This window comes from Patella vulgata, chromosome 2 (assembly GCF_932274485.2).
Source record: "Patella vulgata chromosome 2, xgPatVulg1.2, whole genome shotgun sequence".
Taxonomy (NCBI): Eukaryota; Metazoa; Mollusca; class Gastropoda; family Patellidae; genus Patella; species Patella vulgata.
This window is the reverse complement of record NC_065880.2, coordinates 48,801,370-48,824,253: the sequence shown is the minus strand read 5'-3', so window position 1 is coordinate 48,824,253 and position 22,884 is coordinate 48,801,370. Positions and strand designations below refer to the sequence as shown.

At 33.3% G+C, this 22,884-nt stretch overlaps 1 protein-coding gene across 1 annotated transcript; it reads right to left on the bottom strand.

Annotated features, from left to right (window-relative positions):
- Window positions 1–12,521: 12,521 nt before the first annotated feature.
- LOC126812438 (terminal nucleotidyltransferase 5C) lies at window positions 12,522–21,622 on the bottom strand. Its single transcript, XM_050538829.2, has 2 exons — window positions 21,415–21,622; window positions 12,522–19,804 (listed from the first exon to the last, which is right to left on the bottom strand). The coding sequence occupies exon 2, from the start codon at window positions 19,766–19,768 to the stop codon at window positions 18,521–18,523; it is 1,248 nt and encodes a 415-aa protein (XP_050394786.1). The 5' UTR covers window positions 19,769–19,804; window positions 21,415–21,622; the 3' UTR covers window positions 12,522–18,520.
- Between the last annotated feature and the right edge of the window lie 1,262 nt (window positions 21,623–22,884).

The window sequence follows — 22,884 nt, the reverse complement described above, 5'->3', positions numbered from 1 at the left end:
GTTCACCAAAGGAGATTTTTGAGCATAAGTGAATGCACACATAATTTTTTGATTTATGCAGCCCATAAATCTATATCAAAGATTTTCATTAAACCTGTATACATATGTATATAATATATATGGCAATAAATGATTTTTATAGAGATATACTCTTCAAATAGTTTATGATTTATGTACATTAAATGCAAACTTTGATCTGTGGTGGAATTTACCATTTTTATTTTCGTCTCTTGGGTTTAAGGAAGGGGTCAATGCTTTGGAGATATTCTGTGATAATAATAAAAAAATATTTTTGATTTGACAGGATTTGACTTTTCATTTACATCAGAGAAATTCAAATCCAGACCAGATCAGTGCTAGGATTTTAGATAATTAGAGAAATCTTAAATTTGGGGGAAATACAAATGTTTTAAAGATGGGTTCCCAGAAAAGTATTTATCGGGTGGTTATTTCCGATAAAAGTATGGTAATTTTGGTATACATGGAAAGTAGAGATATCCAATCTTACTAGAAAAACACTGGATTCCCCGAAAAACACTCATAAAGCGTATACAGGACAAAAATGTAAGGGTTCTCCTAATCAACAGCCCGGTGATTAGGAATTTCTGCACGCGTGATGTCAAAGGTCACACGCGAACATTGAGCGCTTGATGTACAAGTTGATAAACTTTATGAAGAGTTAGACGTACAACCCTTTCTGAGATAAAAATGACAGAAAAAGACACGGGTAGTGGATAATCCGAGAATTTAATTAGGATTCGATATTTGTAATAAATAGTAAGCAATTAAGACAACATCGTCTTATGTATGCAATGAATTCTCCTCTGACTTCCAAGAGAGGTAAGTCACGTGACGTAAACATGACCTGGTTTGATCAAATTTTTATAGCAGGACATTCCTTCGCAATTACAATGTTTGAGAAGGATTTGAAGCAAAGTTATGACAAATTAATTAGTTTGAATATGTTTTTAGTCCATGTATACCATTAAATCACCCAGTTTGTACGCGGGAACCCATCTTTAACTTTCAATTTACGAGTCTTACCAATTATTTAATGGTTTGCAAAGATTTTAAGAACACATACTGTACAGATCAGTGCTTGGATTTTTGATAATTATTTAAGGAATTTTATTCTTAAATTAATTGCGACTTGATAGTCTTGATCATCACTTACCACTATAGTTTAGGTAGGTGTATAGACATGGTTATCCTGGCACATACACAGCATGGAATTCTGGAACTTGCCAATGTCTCATGGAAACTGAACTTTTGAATTTCTTTGTAAAAGTACACAAAGCCCAGGACAACAGATTGCAAGAGAGAGAAATGGGGCTTAACGTCCACTCGACACAAACTAGGTAATTTCGGGACTAACATATGGTTTAATTTTATTTCAATAATTCGCTTGCGCGTAGGGGTCTTTAGCAGTGGGAGGAAACCGGAGGACCCGGAGAAAACCCACGAGGTTGGACAGGCAACCCTACTCCTTGTCACATACAACCGGGGATTCGAAACCACGCCAGTCGACTCAATGACAGACTTTATGATACAGCGTGCGCACGCTAACCATTCAGCCATCCACCCCCCTCAGATTGCAAGAGTCTTTCTGCCCAAATTAACCAGTTTTCTTTACTAAATTATTTCTGACACTGCTTCTGTGAGGTTATTTTAAATGTAACATTTTACATTTTATTTAATAACATTTAATTTTCTATGTGAGAATGATAATGCTCCTTTGATTATTGTATATGATATGTTGATTGATGGCGGAAGTTTATGATACTGTATTTGATATGGGCATACACCAAAGGTATAGAAAAATCGTCATTTAAATAATTGCAAAGTTAGTCATATTTGTTTGGTTATTTCTGTAATTCTGTATGTAAACAGGAATTAGACAAGTAACAAGTATCATTCTGTCAAATAGGTTCAAGTTGTGAATTTTTAAGTTACATAGCTGCTGGAGAGATTGAAAAAGAAAACCCCTTATTTTCATAGTTAAAGTTACTTCATTTTTGTGGGAAAAATAATTGTTTTGTTGCCCACGTTGTTAGATAAGACTAAAATATTGGGAATGAAATGAAATTTATATACGATGTTTATGAAGAAACCTATTGATTCGAACTTCTGATTACCACTACATCTTTTGTATAATAAGTATTAACACTAGGAAGAACTAAATTTTATTTATTTCTGATAATTATTTCATGGGTTGTGTCTTTTAAATTCTCCTATTACCAACTAAATAATAAATATTCGACCTTTGTGAACTGATCTGACAACTTTGCTGCTGTGGCTATATGTTTCATTGCCTGGCAACCTATCTTTAAGCACATGTAAAACAGAAGTCAAGTTACACAAATCCTTCAAAGAAGTCTTGTTAAAGATGCTGCTATCCATACAAAAATGATCACACATATAGCCATAAATATCAACTGTAATTAAATAGAACTAAAATAAATATAAACCAGATAATGCAGGAAGAACTGTAGTCTTGAAATGTTGACCTACGATTCATATTGTTAGTGCAGTTGGAAGATTACAGAGGAATTCTTGAAAAACAGGTGGCTAAATTTTTCTATGACCAAATGCACAATATAAATATTGACCCAGTAAAACATGTTTTCTTCAATAATTGGTGTGCCAAATTACACACAGTGTTTTCTGTCATTGTTTGTTACCAGGGATTTTTGCTTCACCATGGCAGTGGTCCCGTTACAGGAATCCAGACATACATTTGCAGAGGAGTTTTCAGAGCAAGTATAACGCAGACAGTTATATGTATTTAGCATTAGTGGTGATGAGCTGTTTTAATAGAGGTCACCATTTCCAATCACCATTCGGTACCATGGTGCAAATACAGGAAATAAAACATTCGCTGGTTTTAAGACAATATTGAAAACTAAACTCATCTTTTTACTAAATATCTGAGCTGATACGCTTAGAAAAGTGCCTGGAAATGACATATGACACAATGGCTTTTGGTTATAAGAAAATCTGTTGTTATTAAATATTTTTTTTTTAAATGGGTTTATTAGGACCGAAGTTGAAAATGGAAACACCTAATAATAGTACATTGTAAGCAAAGAATAAAAGTAAATCAAGATGGCTATAGCAAGATTAGATAACTGACGGAAGAGAAGATGTAAGATTGAATATTTACTTTAGTTTTTGCAGGAAGCCAGTTAGATACATATTTTAAAGACTATTTAAAATAAGCTATGGGAGTTTGTTTATGAAACAGATCAAGACAGACAGACTTCGGTGATAATATTGAGTATATCAATGCTGTTTTACAGGCGAATCCTGTGGATTATGTAAATCAACATAGAACAATATATAGAAAATGAGAATTTAACATGAACTGACTATATACACTTAGATCAGACAATGTTATTTATGTGCAAAATTTATTATCAACGTGGTTAACGCACCCTGAGTGTGACTATAAGGATAGAACCCTGTTGAATGTTTCGAAAGACGTGTTTTGTCTGGTAACCTTGAAATAGTTGACACTTCAAATTTTTTATATTGATTAATAAACAACCAACCACAAACTTCAGAAAAACTAGAAACGGACAACAAGGGGAACAAGTAATGACACTTGTTTAAACATGTCCTGTAAATAGGTTGTTTTAAAACACAAAACATTGATGAAACCGCTGAATAATCATTTCATAAAAACTGAAGTGTAAAGTGCAAGCAACCTCACTTTGGTTTAAAATATATTGGTTGCAGGCAACCATCCTATAATGTTTTATTTCTGAAAAGTTAGTGTTTTTGTGTTTTTGATAAGCTGTCAGCAGCTGAAATATTAATTAGAGTGAACAAAATTGTTAGTCAAGCAAGCAGAGAAAGCTGAAAAATAAAATGTTTATGAAAAGTGCTGAAGCACAGTGTGTAACTTAGATCTCCCTTCAGTGAATATACATGTATTGATCTCTCATTCAATGCATTAAAAAAAGGTCACTAGAAGAATAAATTTTGCTTGCCTAATATTATTTATTATCAGTCAGTGTACCTTATACTTGTATATTTGCAGCAAAATATCATTTTAAATTTTAAAATAGCTCAATCCTGTGGTACAGCATCTGAAACAATGAAGAGGTATACATGTATATATTTATATATTGATTTTGGTTTTAACAAATTTACTAGTTGTGCATAAGATAATAAATTGTACTTTTGGGAAGACCTTTAAAAGATCTGGAGCAGCTGTGTGAAGATATACTGTTTCAAATTCATGCCTGACTAGCAGTTTGTATTTGAAAATGTTCTTTAAAGGGTCAATCTAGATTATATTGTGGAGAATAAAACTGCTTTATTTTGTGTTGAAAACCCTTAAAATCCTCTACCTTATGGCTGAGCAACTAACTCATGTACGTGAAACGTTTTGAAACAAATTAAAACCGTCAGTCTTCATCTGGAAATGGAGACCGGTGTATCATGGTGTATTATATATGGTGACGGGATAAAACCAGACTTTTATTTTATAAAAATAACATGTAGGCGAAATTTACCTTTCGTTATCAAGTACAGCACGTGGGTCATGCACTGTATAGACCTCTAAAGGAACGGCAATAGATTATCAGGTCACCCAGCAAAAAAATTGACCCAAAATCTTAAAAGGGTTACGTGTCCCGATAAGCGGTTTTGACATTCACGTCTAAACGAATCAATATTTTGAGCTGAAATTTTGAGACAAGGTAAATACACCATTCCTCTATATTTGGCGCTTAAATTTCATACGTACACAGACTTTTATTTCTGAGACTGTGTTAACATCAGGATGGTTCCTTTAAGAACTCTGAATATCAGTACATATTCATTTAACTATAGAATAGACTTGCCACGCCTTACTTTGACTTCCACCTGTTTAACACTAAAGACTCCCAAGGTCAACTTGAGTAAGGTTAGAAAAATCATAATTTTATTAATGGCCAATTTTAATATCTATTCTAATTATTTCTCTACATATTTTGTCAGTTATACAGTGATCCATACAAGTCTTTGTTCTACTCCCTCCCTTGAGATTTTTATAGCCTGAATCCAGGACTGGATTAAACATTAAGCAAAATAAGCAGGTGTTTAGTACATCATGGGAAAGGGGGGCACCACAGAATTTCTGCTTTGTCCATGACAAAATATTAAAAATCAATTCAGAGCTTTAAATTAGTTTTTCATTGTTTTACCTGCTTTGTCTAAATTTATACTGACTGTAAAAAAAACCTCAGAAAAACTCTAACCACATGTTTGTTTAAACCGTAATCGCTCATCAGGACCTGTGAGAGGCAGGGACAGCTGGGACATTTGTCCAGGGACCCGGAGCCTAGAGGGGCCAAGAGGTATGGCAAATTCTGTTTTAAAAATAAAAATTGTTTCCATTTAAATTAATAAAAAAAAACCCCACTGTTATTTGATCAGAGTAAAAGAAAACTCGTGGCTTTTCTGGGTACCGTTTGAGGCTGTTGTCACTGTCAGGGCATCCAGGTCCAGACAGGTAATCATGACCTAGTCTGGGCCTGTGGAATGTACAATAATGGTCATGCACGCGTTATTGATCGCTCTGGGTAGGCTGACTGGTATCCGATCATTAAAAACGAAACTGAAAGTGAATCTTTTACTTTCATCTACGTTTCATTAGGTGCTAAAAATCTCAATGTTTTTCGATATTTTTGCTAATTGTGGACCTTTTTCCGACTTAGGATAGCGTTATTTGTCACTAATATATCTGGGAGAAGCTTGTTGTCCGTTCAACCATACCACGATTTGATTATTATTACATCAGTAAAAGAAAAACGTAGTACATGTATTGGTATGGCATATTGTGCTAAATCTAAGTTTCTCTTATTTAGCAAAGTTACCCCAGATATACGCCAAAATAACGCTAGAGACTACGTATCTTTCAAAAATTTTGGAGTCTGGGGAGAGAGACCCCCCCCCCCCCCCGGACCCCCGAGGCGATTTGTTTAATGTTTTCTGGTGCCTAATTGTGAAAAATTTATTTTATGGTTTGTTTGGGGAAACCAAAATCTGTTAAGTACTTAGGACCTTTAAGGATCTTATTCCAGCCCTGAGCTGAAAATGTGTTTAGTCATTTCGATGGAATAAAAAATTGTAGACCAAAATATGGTTCTGATGAGACAAGCAACTCCATACATCTATCCTATCCCTCCAAGAGCCACAATGTCTTCAATGACATGCATACCTAATGAAATTACAATCATAATCACACTGTTATTATGCTGACATCATTTACACAGGTGGACAACTTGCTTTATTTTATAAGATGTAGGTAAGCTAAGGTGATCTATTAATTATCATAGTACATGTTATCTTACATAATACACTAATCATCTTATAATGCTTGCTGGTCAAAGTTCTCATATATTATTAGTCTTTCCTACCTACTATATTTATATAGCAGTTTTTCATGTGGACGTATATTGTCGTTGCCCTTGTCCGTCCGGCCGTCCACAATTTGTTTGTGGACACTCTATAGGTTACAATTTTTACCTGATTTTAACGAAACTTGATCCCGGTTCCTTTCGATATTGGCATATATCGAACCATAACTTCATGGATTTAGAGGTCACAATTTTGATGAAACTTGAAATGCATGTTTATAACCCAAATATCTTGCTTCCTTTCGATTCGCTCACATCGGATCGTAACATCCTGAATTATGGCCCCTGATTGTACGAAAAATCGTGTTTTTAGCTTGTGGTTTCTCTAGAGGTCAAAAAAAACATCTTAGTATATCACTGTTACACCCTAATGATCGTCGAGTTCAAATTTCGTGTTAGGCAAATAGTGTAAACAAGCCAACAGTGAGGCTGATGTCCCCCCACTGAAATCTCAAAATAAATAGATGACACTTTTTTTTAATTTATTTGACATTTATTTTTTTCAAAAGCATTGACCAATGAAATTGCTTAGCTGTGCTTAGCTTTTAGACCGGAGGCTCAGTGCGTGGGGGTGTCCATCAAATGGGCACAAAACCAGACCCAACTTTTCTATAGAAAAATTTTGCGTAGAATACGATGCCAAGTGGTAATCAGTCCGCCGTTGGGGTGTTTTCAAGATATTTGGGGTCAAATGAGGTCATTTGCACTGAAATTGAATGCGCAGTCATTCTTGTATTATGAAAATATGTTGAAAATAATCAAACGTAATCACTCTTTCAATAAAAATATAAATTTACTAAATTCACCTTTTGTCTTAGTGGCCCCGGATGTCAAAAGGTGAAATTTTCTGTTTTTGCACTAGGAAGATTTAAAGCAATAAAATGTCAGCATAAAATATAAATGCTGAAAAATGCTTATCTTCGAGATCCATAAGGCAGTGACCTAATAAACATCTACACCAAGTTTGAACATTCTAGCTCAATTAGAAGGAGAGTTATTGTGGTAATCAGTCCGCCGTTGGGGTGTTTTCAAGATATTTGGGGTCAAATGAGGTCATTTGCACTGAAATTGAATGCGCAGTCATTCTTGTATTATGAAAATATGTTGAAAATAATCAAACGTAATCACTCTTTCAATAAAAATATAAATTTACTAAATTCACCTTTTGTCTTAGTGGCCCCGGATGTCAAAAGGTGAAATTTTCTGTTTTTGCACTAGGAAGATTTAAAGCAATAAAATGTCAGCATAAAATATAAATGCTGAAAAATGCTTATCTTCGAGATCCATTAAGGCAGTGACCTAATAAACATCTACACCAAGTTTGAACATTCTAGCTCAATTAGAAGGAGAGTTATTGTGTCCCAAAAAGTGTGACGGACAGACAGACAGACAGACGGACGGACGAAAACCATTTTAATAGTCCCCTGCTTTCTTTGAAAGGTGGGGGACAAATATGGTATATCAAAGTTGTGGACCATCTAGAGGTCACAATTTTCATCCGATTTTGATGAAACTTGGAATGCATGTTTATATCCCAAATATCTTGTTTCCTTTCGATATTTGCACAGATTCGATCTTAACTTCCTGAATTATGGCCCCTGAATGTACGAAAAATCGCGCTTTTAGCTTGTGGTCTCTCTAGAGGTAACAATTTTTATCCGATTTAAATATACATTTTAGTATATCACCGTAATCATGGTTGGTATATCAAGGTTGTGGACCTTCTAGAGGTCACAATTTACATCCGATTTTGATGAAATTTGAATGCATGTTTATAACCCACAGATCTTGGTTCCTTTCAATATTTGCGCATATTGGATCGTAACTTCCTTGATTGTACAAAAAATCGTGTTTTGACCTTGTGGTCCCAGTAGATGTCACAAGTTTTATCCGATTTAAAAAAACGTTCGAATATATCACAGTTACACCGTAAGTTTGGCTGGGTGTGAACTTCTTGAAAATTGGACGAAATCTGACAGACAAAATGGACGCCCCTTGTACGTAAATAGTGTAAAAATATGGTATATCAAGGTTGTGGACACTCTAGAGGACACAGTTTTTATCCAATTTGGATGAAACTTTAAATATATGTTTTTATCATAAAGATCTTGGTTCGTTTTGATAATCACACATATCCGAACGTAACTTCCTGGATAATGCCCCCTGAATGGTCGAAAAATCACATTTTTAGCTTGTGGATTCTCTAGAGCAGTGGTGGCGCCAAGGGGGGGGGGGACATTTGCCCCCCTCCCCCCATAAATCTGGTCTGCCCTCTGTTTGCCCCCCCCAATAATTTTAGAAAATAAAAAAAAGTATTCGTACGTTTCGGTAATCAATACCTTTTACGGTGAATAAATCCCACATCCCCACTCAGTCATAGACTTGCATATTGTAGAGCATTCCCGACAGTCAATTTTTCAAAATTTTCTTGGGGAGGTTCCCAATACCCCCACAAGCACTCGCTACTTTGGCGCTCATAAGGGGAATTCGTTGACATTCGTTCGTTTGACATTTTGTTCTCTGGTCGGATAAACTAGTAATCAGGCGACGGACGGTATCTAGTCAGATCTATTTATCTTGACGATCGGTGCCTGACTGAATACTGTCAGACAGCATTTCCGGCAGTCTATTTTTCAATATTTTCTGGGGGAGGTCCCCCATACCCTCCGAAAGGACTCCATACTTTGATGCTTGTGAGTGGGCTTCGTCGAGGTTCTCAAGTCCGTTCGTTTGACACTTTAACTCAACGATTAGTGCCTGAAATACTGCCAGGCTGCATTTCCGGCAACCTGTTTTTCAAAATTTTCTGGGGGATCCCCCCCACCCCTAGTTGAAGCTCGTGCCTTTGCTCCCTTAACCTTTGCCCCAGCTTTGCCCCTCCAACCACCGACGGCTGGCGCTGCCACTGCTCTAGAGGTCACATTTTTTTTTCTGATTTTAAAAACCGTTTATATATATCACCATTCCACCATAATGAAGGTTGAATTTGACTTTCGGAAAAATCGAAATGAAACTGCCCGACAAAATGGCCGTCACAATTTTTATTCAATTTTGATGAAACTTAAAACATATCTTTATATTCCAAAAAACTCAGTCCTTTTTGATATTTGCGCATTTCAGACCATAACTTCCTGGATTATGGCCCCTGATTGTACAAAAAATCGTTTTTGTTTTTAGCTTGTTCTCTATCCATCTCTGCAAAATGTGGACGTATCCTGCCTGGCAGCCACTGGTTATAATAAATGAACATGTTTAAATTCACTTAAAGTAACCAAGTCTTTTGTTTAACTCAGTATCATCCACAGTCTTTGACATTGCAAACATGACTTATTGGTCAATTTAAATCAACATTGATGTTGTTGTCATTGAGGTTGGGCTTCTGGTATCCAATATTTAAAACACAATGAAAATTTGAAACTTGGCACACAAATCGTGTGCCAGAATGCTTTTGAGTGCCATGTCATAGAGTGACTGGATGGACGAGAATCCCTCAATGAAAGACTACCGGAGTAGAATGGAATAACCAAATGCCAAAGACTGCCATTCAATTTGCACTCTTCGTGTATTTCGCCAATACCTGATTAGAAATTACAGTAAAAACAGAAACGATTGAATGTAAATCAGTTTATATACATTCATATTACATTATTATATGTATTGTGTCCCATTTATGTCCATTTCTAGGTACCAAAGAACAGAGATTTAGCTCCTATGATTTCAATGAATGGATTTGTATTAACAGCTGCATAATTTTTTGGTCATATTTGCTATTCTCCATATTTTTCTGGATAAAGTTGCAGAAATTTATAATGGCAAAGAGTCTATGCCAGCCAAAATATTTTGTCGTGAGAAAGCAATTTTTTTATAATACTATTATTTGAATATGCTAAATGATTTAGAGATTGGAACTGAAATATGCATGGATAATAATGTCCAATGTTTATATGTCAACTATTTGCATTCCCCGCAAAATATCGTAATAAATAAGCATGAATCACTTTTGGAAAATAAGATTTAATATGTTTCTTTCAATTTGTGCTGCTGTGAATATGACAACTCGAGCAAGTTATAAAAGGTGGTAAAAAATTGCTACTGGGATAAGTAGTGACAAGTAACAATATTGCTTCAAAGCTAAGGAAGGTACTGGTATCTTTGAGGTCTGCACCCTAGACCATTGCCTAATTTGCCAAATGGTAGCACTGCCTATAACATCACAAACATTATTTTGGTTGCCAACCAAATTAATAAAGAGAGTTTTCAAGGGGGTGTGTTCCCTTATTTAAGAAATAAAGTTGTTGAAACTATTCAGCTGATTAAATAGCAGTTCAGTTCTTAGAATGTAAGAATACTAACCAAACCAGTGGTTACTCAAATTACTCACAAAGCATCACATCAACGAAATCAATGCATAAATTACTTGCCTAAATGCGTTGTTTTTTAGGGACCTATGTTGCATATTTGATTGCAATTAAGTATACCTATGGTAGCTTTTTAGTTTAGGGTAAAATAGTATGGATTGATGTAAATTATATAATCTAAAGATCTCAACACTTCAGGATTAGGGTCATCATGTCTCTGCTGAACAAGAGGGCAGTATTCACTAACAAATAGGAGTATATGGGGGTAGAATAAAGGAAAAGAGATGAAATATGAAATGCAATGGGCTTTAACGTCCTACTTTTCTGCTACGACTGGATGAAGACGGGCATACGTCTTGCAGTTATACTATGAGGGAAATTTTGCCTGGACAGCAGCACTATGCCCTACTCTTGTTTTGAATTCCAGTGGTCAAGGATTCTTTTACGTGCACTCCAATGTGTACACTGGACCTCAGTTTTTAGTCCCATCTGAATGACTATATGTTGTCCCAGTAGAAATAAAGGAGTATGTAACAGTAGAAGGTAATTACATGTATCTCACTCTGATATGGCCATTTTTGTGCTATTGGTCTCTTGAGTCAACACAAATTCTAATCCAGATGAACCAGACTTTGATTTCACAAAAACTGACTTTCTCTGTTGTTGAATTTGGATTCGGATTTGAAAATCTTTAGAAAATAAACAGAACTGAATTAGAATCTGGAAAGAATCTAGATTAGGATTCAATCACCCCTTAAAAGATATTACAACTTCTGTTCGTTTCAACCACTTCAAAGAAATTGTGAAATCCTATTAAAATGTCATATTCAAAATCTTTCATTGTGTGTTTTCGAAAGATAAAAGAATCTTTTATCAAAGAGGTTCAACCAGTGTGGCAACTAAAACAATTGTTGTGGAAAATTATTAACTTTAACATTTTTTTTAACTTGCCTTCTTGATTTTTAATGGAGATTTAATTAGTTAATAAATTTCCAAATGAAATATAAGATCTTAATCAATATTCATCTTGTGTTATCAGAAAATTCTCATTCTTTTAAACAAAGTAATTTGTTTTTCAGATGAAAAATTCATTTCTATTATTAGAGGCATTTGAAGAGTACTTGATGACAGATTATTATTGAAGTGATTAAACATTTTATAAGAGGTGGGAAGGGGTTATGAACTTTCATATTCATAAATTTACACAATTTTGTTGCAGTAGTATATTTAGGACTAACATGAATGGTACAATTTTATTTCAATAATTCGTTTGCTCGTAGGGGTCTGTAGCTGTAGGGGAAACTGTTGTAACCCATGAGGTTAGGTTAGGATAGAAACCACCCCACTTGACTCAATGATCTAAAGCACAAGCCATGAAACATGTTGTTTAATTACTAAATAAGTTTCGGTAATTGTATAAGAGCAAAGCCTAAGACCTTTTATTACATTGGCTGGAATGGGTAATATTGGAAGTCAGCAACTGCATAGCTGATTTTCCAAATGTTATAAGAATAAACCAAACAGGCATTTTATTTTTCACTATTTTATTTCATTTTTTAAACATTTTTTTGTTATTTTTTTCAAACTTTTTTTTTTATTTGCCAGAATTGTATTACATATGAATATATGATACATTACATATTTCTGGACAAAAAACTATTTCAGAGAGAAAAAATATATATATATATATATTAATGAACATCAAATCAACTTAACATACAAGATGGCTGATATTTTTGTCGATTTCCCAGATCTGTTTTTATTAGTGGTTTTTTTTCCCCTTTTAACATATATATTATACATATACTTTTTAATTTATTACATGGTTTGTAGTATGTACATTATTGAACATTTTTAACAATGTTTCAATCTTTCACACTGCTTACCAATACTTTCTCTGTCTATGGCTTACATAAATGTCTCCATATACATGAAGAGGAGACTACAGAAACTCGGCTACTTGACCATTTATTTTGTCCTTAAGATATGGCATACATCATCTTCCATGTAAACAGTCTATATTTTCAAATTATTTTGAATAATTGTGAAGGAAATGAAAGGAATGGAGTCAACCATCTGTCAACACAAGACTTTGGTCATTTCCAGACTAACATATGGCCATTTTGAATTCTATGGTCAGGAGTGTCATGCTGGTGTTTCCACCTACTTTCAGTGAATAAAACTATCCAAGGTTCTTTTATTTGCTCGCTGTTGAGTACATTGGACTTTGTAGTCGAGATTCCAGTGATAATTGCATTATACAGAGAAAGCATATAGTAACACAACTCATATACACACACATATACATTTGATATATATTTATCTATCTATATCTCGATATATATATATATATATATATATCTCAACAATCAGTTTAACATAAGCCTTTTCATTCATAACAAACAATAATATAAGCATCGAAATAGTGACATAAAACCAAAATGAAATTAAAATATTTTTTCAACAAATATTTAAAAAATGAAACATTTTGGGACATATTGTTGAAGATGTTATGGTCGAAACCAACATTTATTTTTTTTGATATTAGAGAAGCAGAGGCACTTGTATATATTAACAGCAGATTAATGAAATGGTCATTATGTCAGTTTTAACTGTACATTATTATTCATAACATTATACACTTTATTAATCACAAATCAAATAAATGATTTCAGCTTGATATAACATGTACATGTGCCAAGTACATATCTCAATTAATTCAGTCGAGAAAGTTTTTTCTATATTTACAACATGCAATCTAGAATGTCAAATAAATAGCAGGTTCAACAATTTACCCTGTATATATTATACATGTACAGATAATAATCATCTTCCTTAAATACATTTATCATGGGACTATCGAATTAAACATTTTTTTCAGGTGCACGCAGGTAGACAATTTTGATATAATTAGGCGTGTAAGTTCTACTATATATTTTGCTGTCTATTTACCTATCTACAGATTTATTTACTATATACATGTAATATAATCACAGATTTTATTTCACAGTTACTTTCAATACTATCATGAGCAGTAGAGTACTTTTAACATGTAAAGTTCAGTTATCTTTAATCACACCTGTGACAAATTTAGTGCAAGGCCATTCACTTTGATACATAATTCTGTTGGGGTTTTATCTTCCAACTTCCCAAAAGCATTTTGCTTCTCCTACCCCTCCTACATGTATTTCATACATCTTATTAGATTTCAAATTTAGTGCCCACCCCACCCCTCATATAAATGTAGGCCAGTAACTATCACTATTACAATATGCTTTCCCTTTCAGATTAATATTTTGAAAGTTATCCATATGGATATCCGCAAACACATCCCATGTTTATGTAGGAAAGAAATCTCCTACATGTATAAGCTTGATGTTAGCATTTGGATTTTATTTAGTGACCGTAAGACAAGCACTGCATTCAGAATTCTACAACAAACATATCTACATGTACCATATAAAGATAGGAATCAACTTTGCATGTGTAAAAGTTATTTACAACAACATAAATCAATGAATAACAAACAATGTTTGTGTGACCATTCTCAACAACTGGGCAATCAAATATCACTGAAGGTGAAGTTTGCTTTGATACAAGACTAGACCTAATCCTAATCTGGTAATTCATATTACATGTCCTTAAGCCTACTGTGTATGAAAAAAACATGCAATTATTTAAAACATCAAATAATATATGGATATTTAAATGGGGAATATTTGATGGGTTCAACATACTTTGTAATTATTTCTGACTGTAATGTAGAGGAATTTTAATTTGTATTATATGTCAACACAACTCCACTATATAAACATAGGTTGTATGACACAGGTCAAATTAGCCATGTCAACAGTATACTGTTTATCAGAAATAGATCATGTTGGCACTTAACCCAGAAATACAGTAAAAAGAATTATAAGCACAATGTATACAGCTGGAATTCTAAAGAAAAACCTAACAGTATCTAGGAGTACTTCTTACATGTAGCATGCATTTCTTACAGCAATTCTTTTTTTACATTAAAAATAATATTATGAACTGTGAATTGTATTATATGAAGACCCAATCATGATATTAGGGCATTGAGTAATTCCACCTTCCCATAGTCAAGATATTTTCCCTCTCAAATGGCTCATAATATGTAAATCATGCCAAGATTATACACACTTTTGAAATTTATTATAAAGCATGAGTTATACAGTAGATAAGTTAGTTAAAGGGAATACACACTATGGTTTATACAATGTAGGTGTATTTTCTGAACTATAGAAATGTAAATATCCCTACTATCCTAGAATGGGAAATATTCTAGAGGGAATAACAAATTGTATATTCCAATATTTTATACCAGACCAGTTATCCTCAATAATATACAATAACAATATACATAGCATACAGCTCTTCTTATTCCATTATTATCATCAAATATACAAAAGATCTAGCTGGTATTGGAGAGCAGCAGTTTTAAACCTCATACAATATACAGTTTTTTTACACTCATCTTTAACTTATATAGAAAAAAAGACAAAAATTACTAAATTTGTGTATATCAATGCTGTTTGGCGAAAATGTATTTGCATTGAGTAACATGTATTATATGATTATATAAAAATAACCAGGACCACATTTAAGGTCTGGTGGTTAGTTATGTCAACAGATTACAAACAGGACCCTGGATAGAACACTTTATTAATAGTACACAAACAGAGAAAAAATTGACAAATTTTAAAGTAGGCTACATAATGTATATATCAATATGATACATGCACATATATTTTTTTAAAATTTTTGGTCCTTTATATTTTTTTTAATCCTGAAGAATAACATACAGGGTTAATATATATATATATATATATATATATATATAAATATATATATATATATTAATGAATTTTTTAGTTAGTTGAAAGATCTGATCAAATTAACACTTTACAAGCACTAGATAACAATTATTATATTTTATATGTATTGAGCATTGTGAGGACTGAAAATTATTCTTCAACAATTAAATCAACCATAGCCTTCAGTCATATTCAACTAGTACTTCATACATGTATATTGTACTTTCACTAGTATAATAGCTATAAACTAACATTTCATACAAATACATGTAATTAGTATAGCACATCTTTCAAATAAATTCAAAGGTCCAGCCTCTGTTTTTCATTATCTTTAAATATATATTTGTAGCTCTTCTAAAATAATCTGTGCCACAGGGTGGAATTCACCATTTTTATGACAGACCTCATAATATATAACATATGTATTTCATAAAATAAAAGTTTATGTTCATTGATTAACATGTATGCTTTAACACATATAATTACAATTACATGTAAAGCAAGATATTATTTTACATGCATGCTGCCATTTTTTTTTTTACTTGGAGACACTCAGAATATACATGTACATGTATTGCACCAAACACATAAAAGCTATGAATATTACCGAATATTGGATTCTACGTGCATTTTCAAATATAGTTCATTTCATTTCAATTCATTTTTCTATTGAGGTATTTACTTGAAAAACATTCAGAATTGTTATCTAATTTTTGAATATTAAGTTGCCAATGTTTTCAAAGCGTTTTGTTACTTTCAAGTTGAACTGAACAATTTATTGTGATATATCAAAAATGTTGATGGTTACCAAGATGAACAATACACTGGAGAATTTGAGAACATTGAGTTTATGATTTGTATTTTAAATGCGAAATAAAGAAAATTGTCACGTACAATACAGGTATACAATCCATTACTGTTCTGGTGTTTTTTTCAAATGTAAATCAAACATTGTGAAGAGATCAATATGTAATTCAATGTTAACTTCACATACGCACTCTTATGCACATCTGTTACATGTACTAAAAGATGCAATTTAATACAACTATGAATTAAATCAAGGCATTATTTAATAAGTGTAAATGACCACTGAGTGCATAATAAAATAATCAAAATTCTGTATCAACCAAGGAAGATTATCTTTGTGCGCTTTTAATGAGAACTTATACAGTATAATATATAAAGCTGAAAAAACCAAACTGTCAACATTGAGTCATGAAGACAAAGCCATAACATCCTTAACCACTAGATAAGATATAATGTATTTAAAGTACATGTATATCACTAATGTTAAACTGTCATGTCCAGTAAGAGATAAATCTATATACATGTACTATACACATGTTTCTCTTTAAAATCTATCACTTCACATCTGAATTGAACAATAAATATGAAATTAAACTGTTTTTCTGACACGTTTTTAGAACACAATCTGGAATTTTATTTTTGGGGGTTTTAAAATAAAACTTCATTAACAACAATATGTGCATGGCTTTAAAAAAAAAAAAAGGTCGCATTTTTATGAACAAAGTTATACATGTAAGTGTATTTACTTTTTATTTAATCTAATGACTTCCATCACTGTTATGTTAAAGGCACAATGTCATCTAGAAAAACAGAAGAAAATGTCATGACTACGCTTACGGTAAACACAGTAACCACAATTTGAATAGTAGGGTAGTATAAACACCAACCATACATTCCAAAGATGATTATGGTGGAGAAGCTTTTTAAATAAAAATTTAAGCTAATGCACTTTTCACTGTACATGTACATAAATATAGGTGAGCTTATTCAAGGAAAATCAGTGTCATTCCAAAAGGTACATGTATCTTTTCGATCAAAATTGTTGAAATCCACTTTTTATTTTTCCAGGTCATGTTTAAGAAGTAATTAAAGGAAAATTGATTCTTGCATACAAGTTATTTTAAATAATAATATTATATTTATTACCACATTTACTTAAGGAACGTTAAATATAAACAAAAAATTCCCTAAATTCTGCAAATGTTGTCAAGCTTGCCAACTGCAAATGAACAAATAAAAAGCTTTAGCCTCCCATACATGTACATCTATAGATTTAAAATGAAAGAGATAATTCTGTCATTTTTATAAGGATTTGTTTTTCTTTGACAAAAGGGTGGTCAACATACTTCCAATTGCATATGTGCATGTTCAGGTACAAGTGAAAATGTACAACCATGTATACATGTAAAGCTTCCCATTCCAAATAAAACATATTCAAGGAAAGAGGAGAGCTCCAAGAAAAATTTATGTAACCTTTAAAACCTTTAAGAAAATTCACGATCATATCATTATTGGAAAGGAGCCCCGGTGAAACCCTGAAGTGCAGACATACAAATAATAATACTTTATGTTCCACATTACAATTAATTCATTGAAACACAGTTTGGTTTCTAATAGAAATTAAAACAAATAGGCTATATACATACATATGTATATATATATATTTTCACTAAAAATAATAATAATATAGCTGTACAGAAAATGAAAAATATTATAGCACATTATATAGTTGTACACGTGTATGACTGAGCAATTACAGCTTTCCATATTTAATCACACAAAAGCTCTTTTACATCCGACTACAGAAATAAGGATACATCCATATGTTTCAACCATTTGAACCATGTTTTGGAATTATAATAAGTGCATTTTAACTGTGTATTCCTTTTTACTGAATCACACAAATCCAATACATTTTCATTGACACATACTGACAGTTGGTCCTGACACAAATTATGCAAATACCATACTCAGTGATAATCTGCATACTTAAATAAGTGTACACATCCTGAATCAATCAAGAATGTTTTGATGATCACAGAAATTTGGAATAAATTGTCTGGTCCCTCATCACAAAAAAATATAATCTTCGAGGGTGTCAGTTCAGTTAGGAGCACGGAAGATACTGCGGACAGTATGGACATGATGGGGAAGGTGGGCCCTGATACACAGAAGGCATGTAGGTATTTGAATAGGTATTAATGTATTGACTTCCTGATGAGGGTGTTGGTGTGAAGGGACCATAAAACACTTGATCAATTACCAGATTATTTAATTGATCCAATTGGGCAAGTTCAATACATTTAGCTTGAGCCTGAGCCTTTTGTTCCTCTTCCATATACACCTGATAAGCCAATTGATGTATTAAATTAAGTGTTTGTCTTCTTTCATGGCCCATTAAGCAGATTGTACTCTCATCAACAACTCGATATAATGTTGTCAAATACTCATATTTTAGCTCCTCTTCGCCAATAAAATGGCTTTCAAGATAAGCACTAAGCTTCTGTCTCTGTTGAAGTATATCACCGAAATCAATGAAAAACCGTGAACACATATACCTTTCCATTGTCCTTACGTCTACATCATCAGCTGCAGTATAGTGACGGACAATCAGGTGACAATATTTTAACAAACCTCCACCGCGGATCTCCTCTGGACAACGTGTCGCTATCTTCTTTTTAATTAAGTGAGACCATGCTTCACAGAAATCCCCGTACAGACTTTCAGCAACAATTGTAGGATAAAAATGTTCACTAAGCATAGCTTTGTCAGATATACCATAAAATGTTAACAAGCTATCAAGAATAATTTGAAACGAATCAACGCTGAATTCGAATTGACGTTTCATTTTACCGACAAACTTCAGTTCAATATTTCGTCCCTTGTTATTGAGTAAAGAAATTAAACTCCATCTATCGCCGTGTTCGTTGCAAACTTTAACCATTTTCTGAACATATGCTTCCTTTAAACTGCAACTAGTCATTTTTTCTTTATTCACACCGTCTGGTAAGAAGTCTATGAGACATTCCAGAACACAGTTCTTGATTTTCTGCAACTCATTATGATTCGATAGTTCAACACCGAAAATCAAATCTAAATCTTTATAAGCTTGGATTTTTTCTGTGCCGAGAATGTAACAAGCTGCCCCTCCATTTAATCGAACATCACGAATAACAATTCCTTCACTTTTCAACTTATCCCGTAAAATTTTAACCAAGTCTTTTAGTTTTAATTCTAATGTTGGAAAATTTCCGCGGCCGTGAATAGGAACCACATCTTCTAAGACTTCATTTAGTCGCACAACTTGTTCATATCCTAAAACTTGAAAACGGCTGTCTAAATCCACGTTTTCCATTATAGCTGAAACTTTTTGGTGTGGATATGTCGGCGTCTGGAAACAGAATTAAATAAAATCTGTTATACACTTACTATACATACACTACAGTGACAGCTCTTTCCCCACGCGAGGCAATTTGCAGAATTGGCAGAATATTACGTTCTACCGATTGTCAACGAACGATAGCAAAATTAATACGCCGTTTAACAGATGTTCTTTTTTAGAGTTAGTAATTTGAAATAATTTTAAAATAAAGACCAGTTCATTATATTCTTGAATCAAACTGTGAAATAAGGAAACATGACAGTTATGTTAAATATCAACAATATTCAAGAAAAGAACGCACTACTTTATTTCGCGGAGGTAGTTATTTTTAGATGCTTATTGATTGGACAGTAGTTATGTCGCAACAGAAGTCCATATGGTTGTCAATTTATAGTAAAAGAGTAATGTGTGGTGAAATAACGCCTAACGGGATACGACCGTTTAGCTGCTAAAAAAACAACATGAATGCAATCAAACTTTTCGAATTAAAGTATTGTCTTACATAAACAGTAGCCTATACGGTATCGCTAACCAATTAAAGGGATGTAACTCGAATCGTGGACATGCAAAATAAAGCTTGAAACATGGACGGTAAATCACAAATTGAATTGTTTGAAAATCAGGCCCTTTATTCATTACAAATAATATATAATGGCCCCACTTTAAAATCGTATTCAACCGATTGATTATCGCTTGACCTACGTCAATAATTATTGTTTATTTATATCTCAGGATTTTAATCGACATAGCCCAAACGTTGAGCATACGAAATGACACATTAAAATTTATTAAAAACGAGCGAAGCTTGTAAGTAGCCTAGACATTATTTCATTTATTTATTTAGCCTTTAGAATACTTTTCTCTGTATTGTCATCTCCACTGTAACCAAAAAATCTTGTTAAAAATTACCTATGTCCATTTATTCTCACCAACTTATCATACTTATGTCATAAAAGGCTTAGCGCCACTATAAAGCTATTAGCCCATTTCTGTTTCATAAGTTTATAACAAATCTTCCTGTCCATAATAATAGTAATACAGCAATTGTCGAACAAAACAGCACAAACAGTCAGAAATGTAAAGAAGTAGACCAGCCAATCTAAAGTAAAATTGGTGACAGTTTCTAATAGGCCTACTCTGATTTTGAAATTAACTTGGCAAAATTTTCGTATGGATTGAAATCTTTCATCCATCAGACAGACTATCAGATTTTGTCATTAGTAGCATATTTAGTTTAGCACGTTTCTTCTATTGTTAATAATAATCAAGTCTTGACGTTAAGGTTTGCTAGATAATTCCAGAAAGTTATTTTGTATTTACGTAAAAAAAAAACATCTTTAAAGGGAGACATTAATTACTGGTGCATATTTACAGTCCATAGCTACACTGGAGCTTCCTTATCAATAAGAAAATGTCATGATGTATAGGGCCTAGTTGTATAAATTGAAAGGGAAATCACGCCTATAGTTCTACCTATACCAAGAAAAGAAACCGCATGTTTTGTTAAGGTCCACATATCATTTTTAAATAAATAAAACGTGGGCTACCCCGGCCTTTATAATATTAATATCGGAGAAATCCAATAACTATTTTATAATGAAAGCAAATAACAAGCCTACCTTCGTTCACGTTTGTCAATTAATTATTTAATGAAGGAATGGCGCTTCATAAAATCACACCTGCTGCATTCCTGGATCTAAATATTGTCAACAGCTGGGTATATTATAACGTAGAAATCGCAGCGAAGTGTCACTGTCTAAATCTCACTACTAAATGAGCGTAGTTGTACTTAAGTCACAAACCCATTCAGTAAGCCAGCCCTCGAGACAGTGTGCGTAAACCTGTGACAACCAGTTTGAACCCTTTGACGTCACTGAAAACTACTCAGTATATTGATTGCTTTTATTTTTGCCACTATTTGGTGAAAACTACCACGTCCCGCGGCCGAATCGATCTCTAATTTAGAACCTTCTCAATGAATTTTACCCTTCCTTATATGGTCAGCATACAACCGCCGGAGTTCGCGTTTCCATAGAAATTCTGACGTCTCCAAGACCTTTCATCCAATCAATTAATTTTCGAAGGGCTGCAGCTACCATAGAAAATAAGGAAAATGTGTTTACTTATGGTGTTAAGAGAATTGAATGTATGGCCCTTGGCCTTTCTGGGACTCATTGAATTGTTTACGCTGAAAAACTTTCAAGACACATCACAAACGCATTTACCTTTCACCAATACCATAGACTTCATTTCATTATTTATTTATTGTCAACAAATCTACTTATGCGAACACGATTGGAAGTCATGGCTAGTCTATTTCAGGATACCCAAACAATTGGGATCTGATATCAGTTCAATATGGAAGCCTATAACTACCATTCCTAATTTCTACTTTTCGCCTCTTCAGAACATGACAAGTCGAAATGTCTGTGTGATAGAGTCTAGTATTATGCAAATTAAAATTCTAAACCAGTCTTTACAATGTAATCAGTGTTGGCGATGGAAAATTAAATTATACAGTCGTCAGTATTATTATAAAACTTACAATTTAAGCTTGATCGAGATATTAATAAAATAATCGGCATCATTACTAGACTCTATCACACAGACATTTTTGTTAACGGGAATTGCGCGTATTCAAATGTGACCTGGAAGGCAGAGACTACAACAACTTCATAGGCGAAAAGTAGAAAAGTCGAAAAGTCGACAGTACGTCAGATCACAGGTCGCTAATAGCGCAGTGTGTTAATTTCCTAATTTCTACTTTTCGAGTTGCATTTTGGCTTGTATAGCGTGTTGGCGCCGTCTTACTGACATCAATAAATACAAAAATATGACTAAGTCGAAAGTCGACAAGACGGTATACAAGCCAAAACGCAAGTCGAAAAGTAGAAATTAAGAAAAAACGGGGGGCGCTATTATCGCGGTGTGTTATTTCTTAATTTCCTATTTTCGAGTTGATTTTGGCTTGTATACCGTCTTGTCGCCTCACATTTTGTCGTAACTTCGACTTTTCGACTTTTCGACTTTCGTGTTCTGAAGAGGCGAAAAGTAGAAATTAGGAATGGTAGTTATAGGCTTCCATAGTT

Bases quoted from the DNA above. Each gene is read 5' to 3' on its own strand.
- LOC126812438 (XM_050538829.2), bottom strand. From the start codon at position 19,768: ATGGAAAACGTGGATTTAGACAGCCGTTTTCAAGTTTTAGGATATGAA.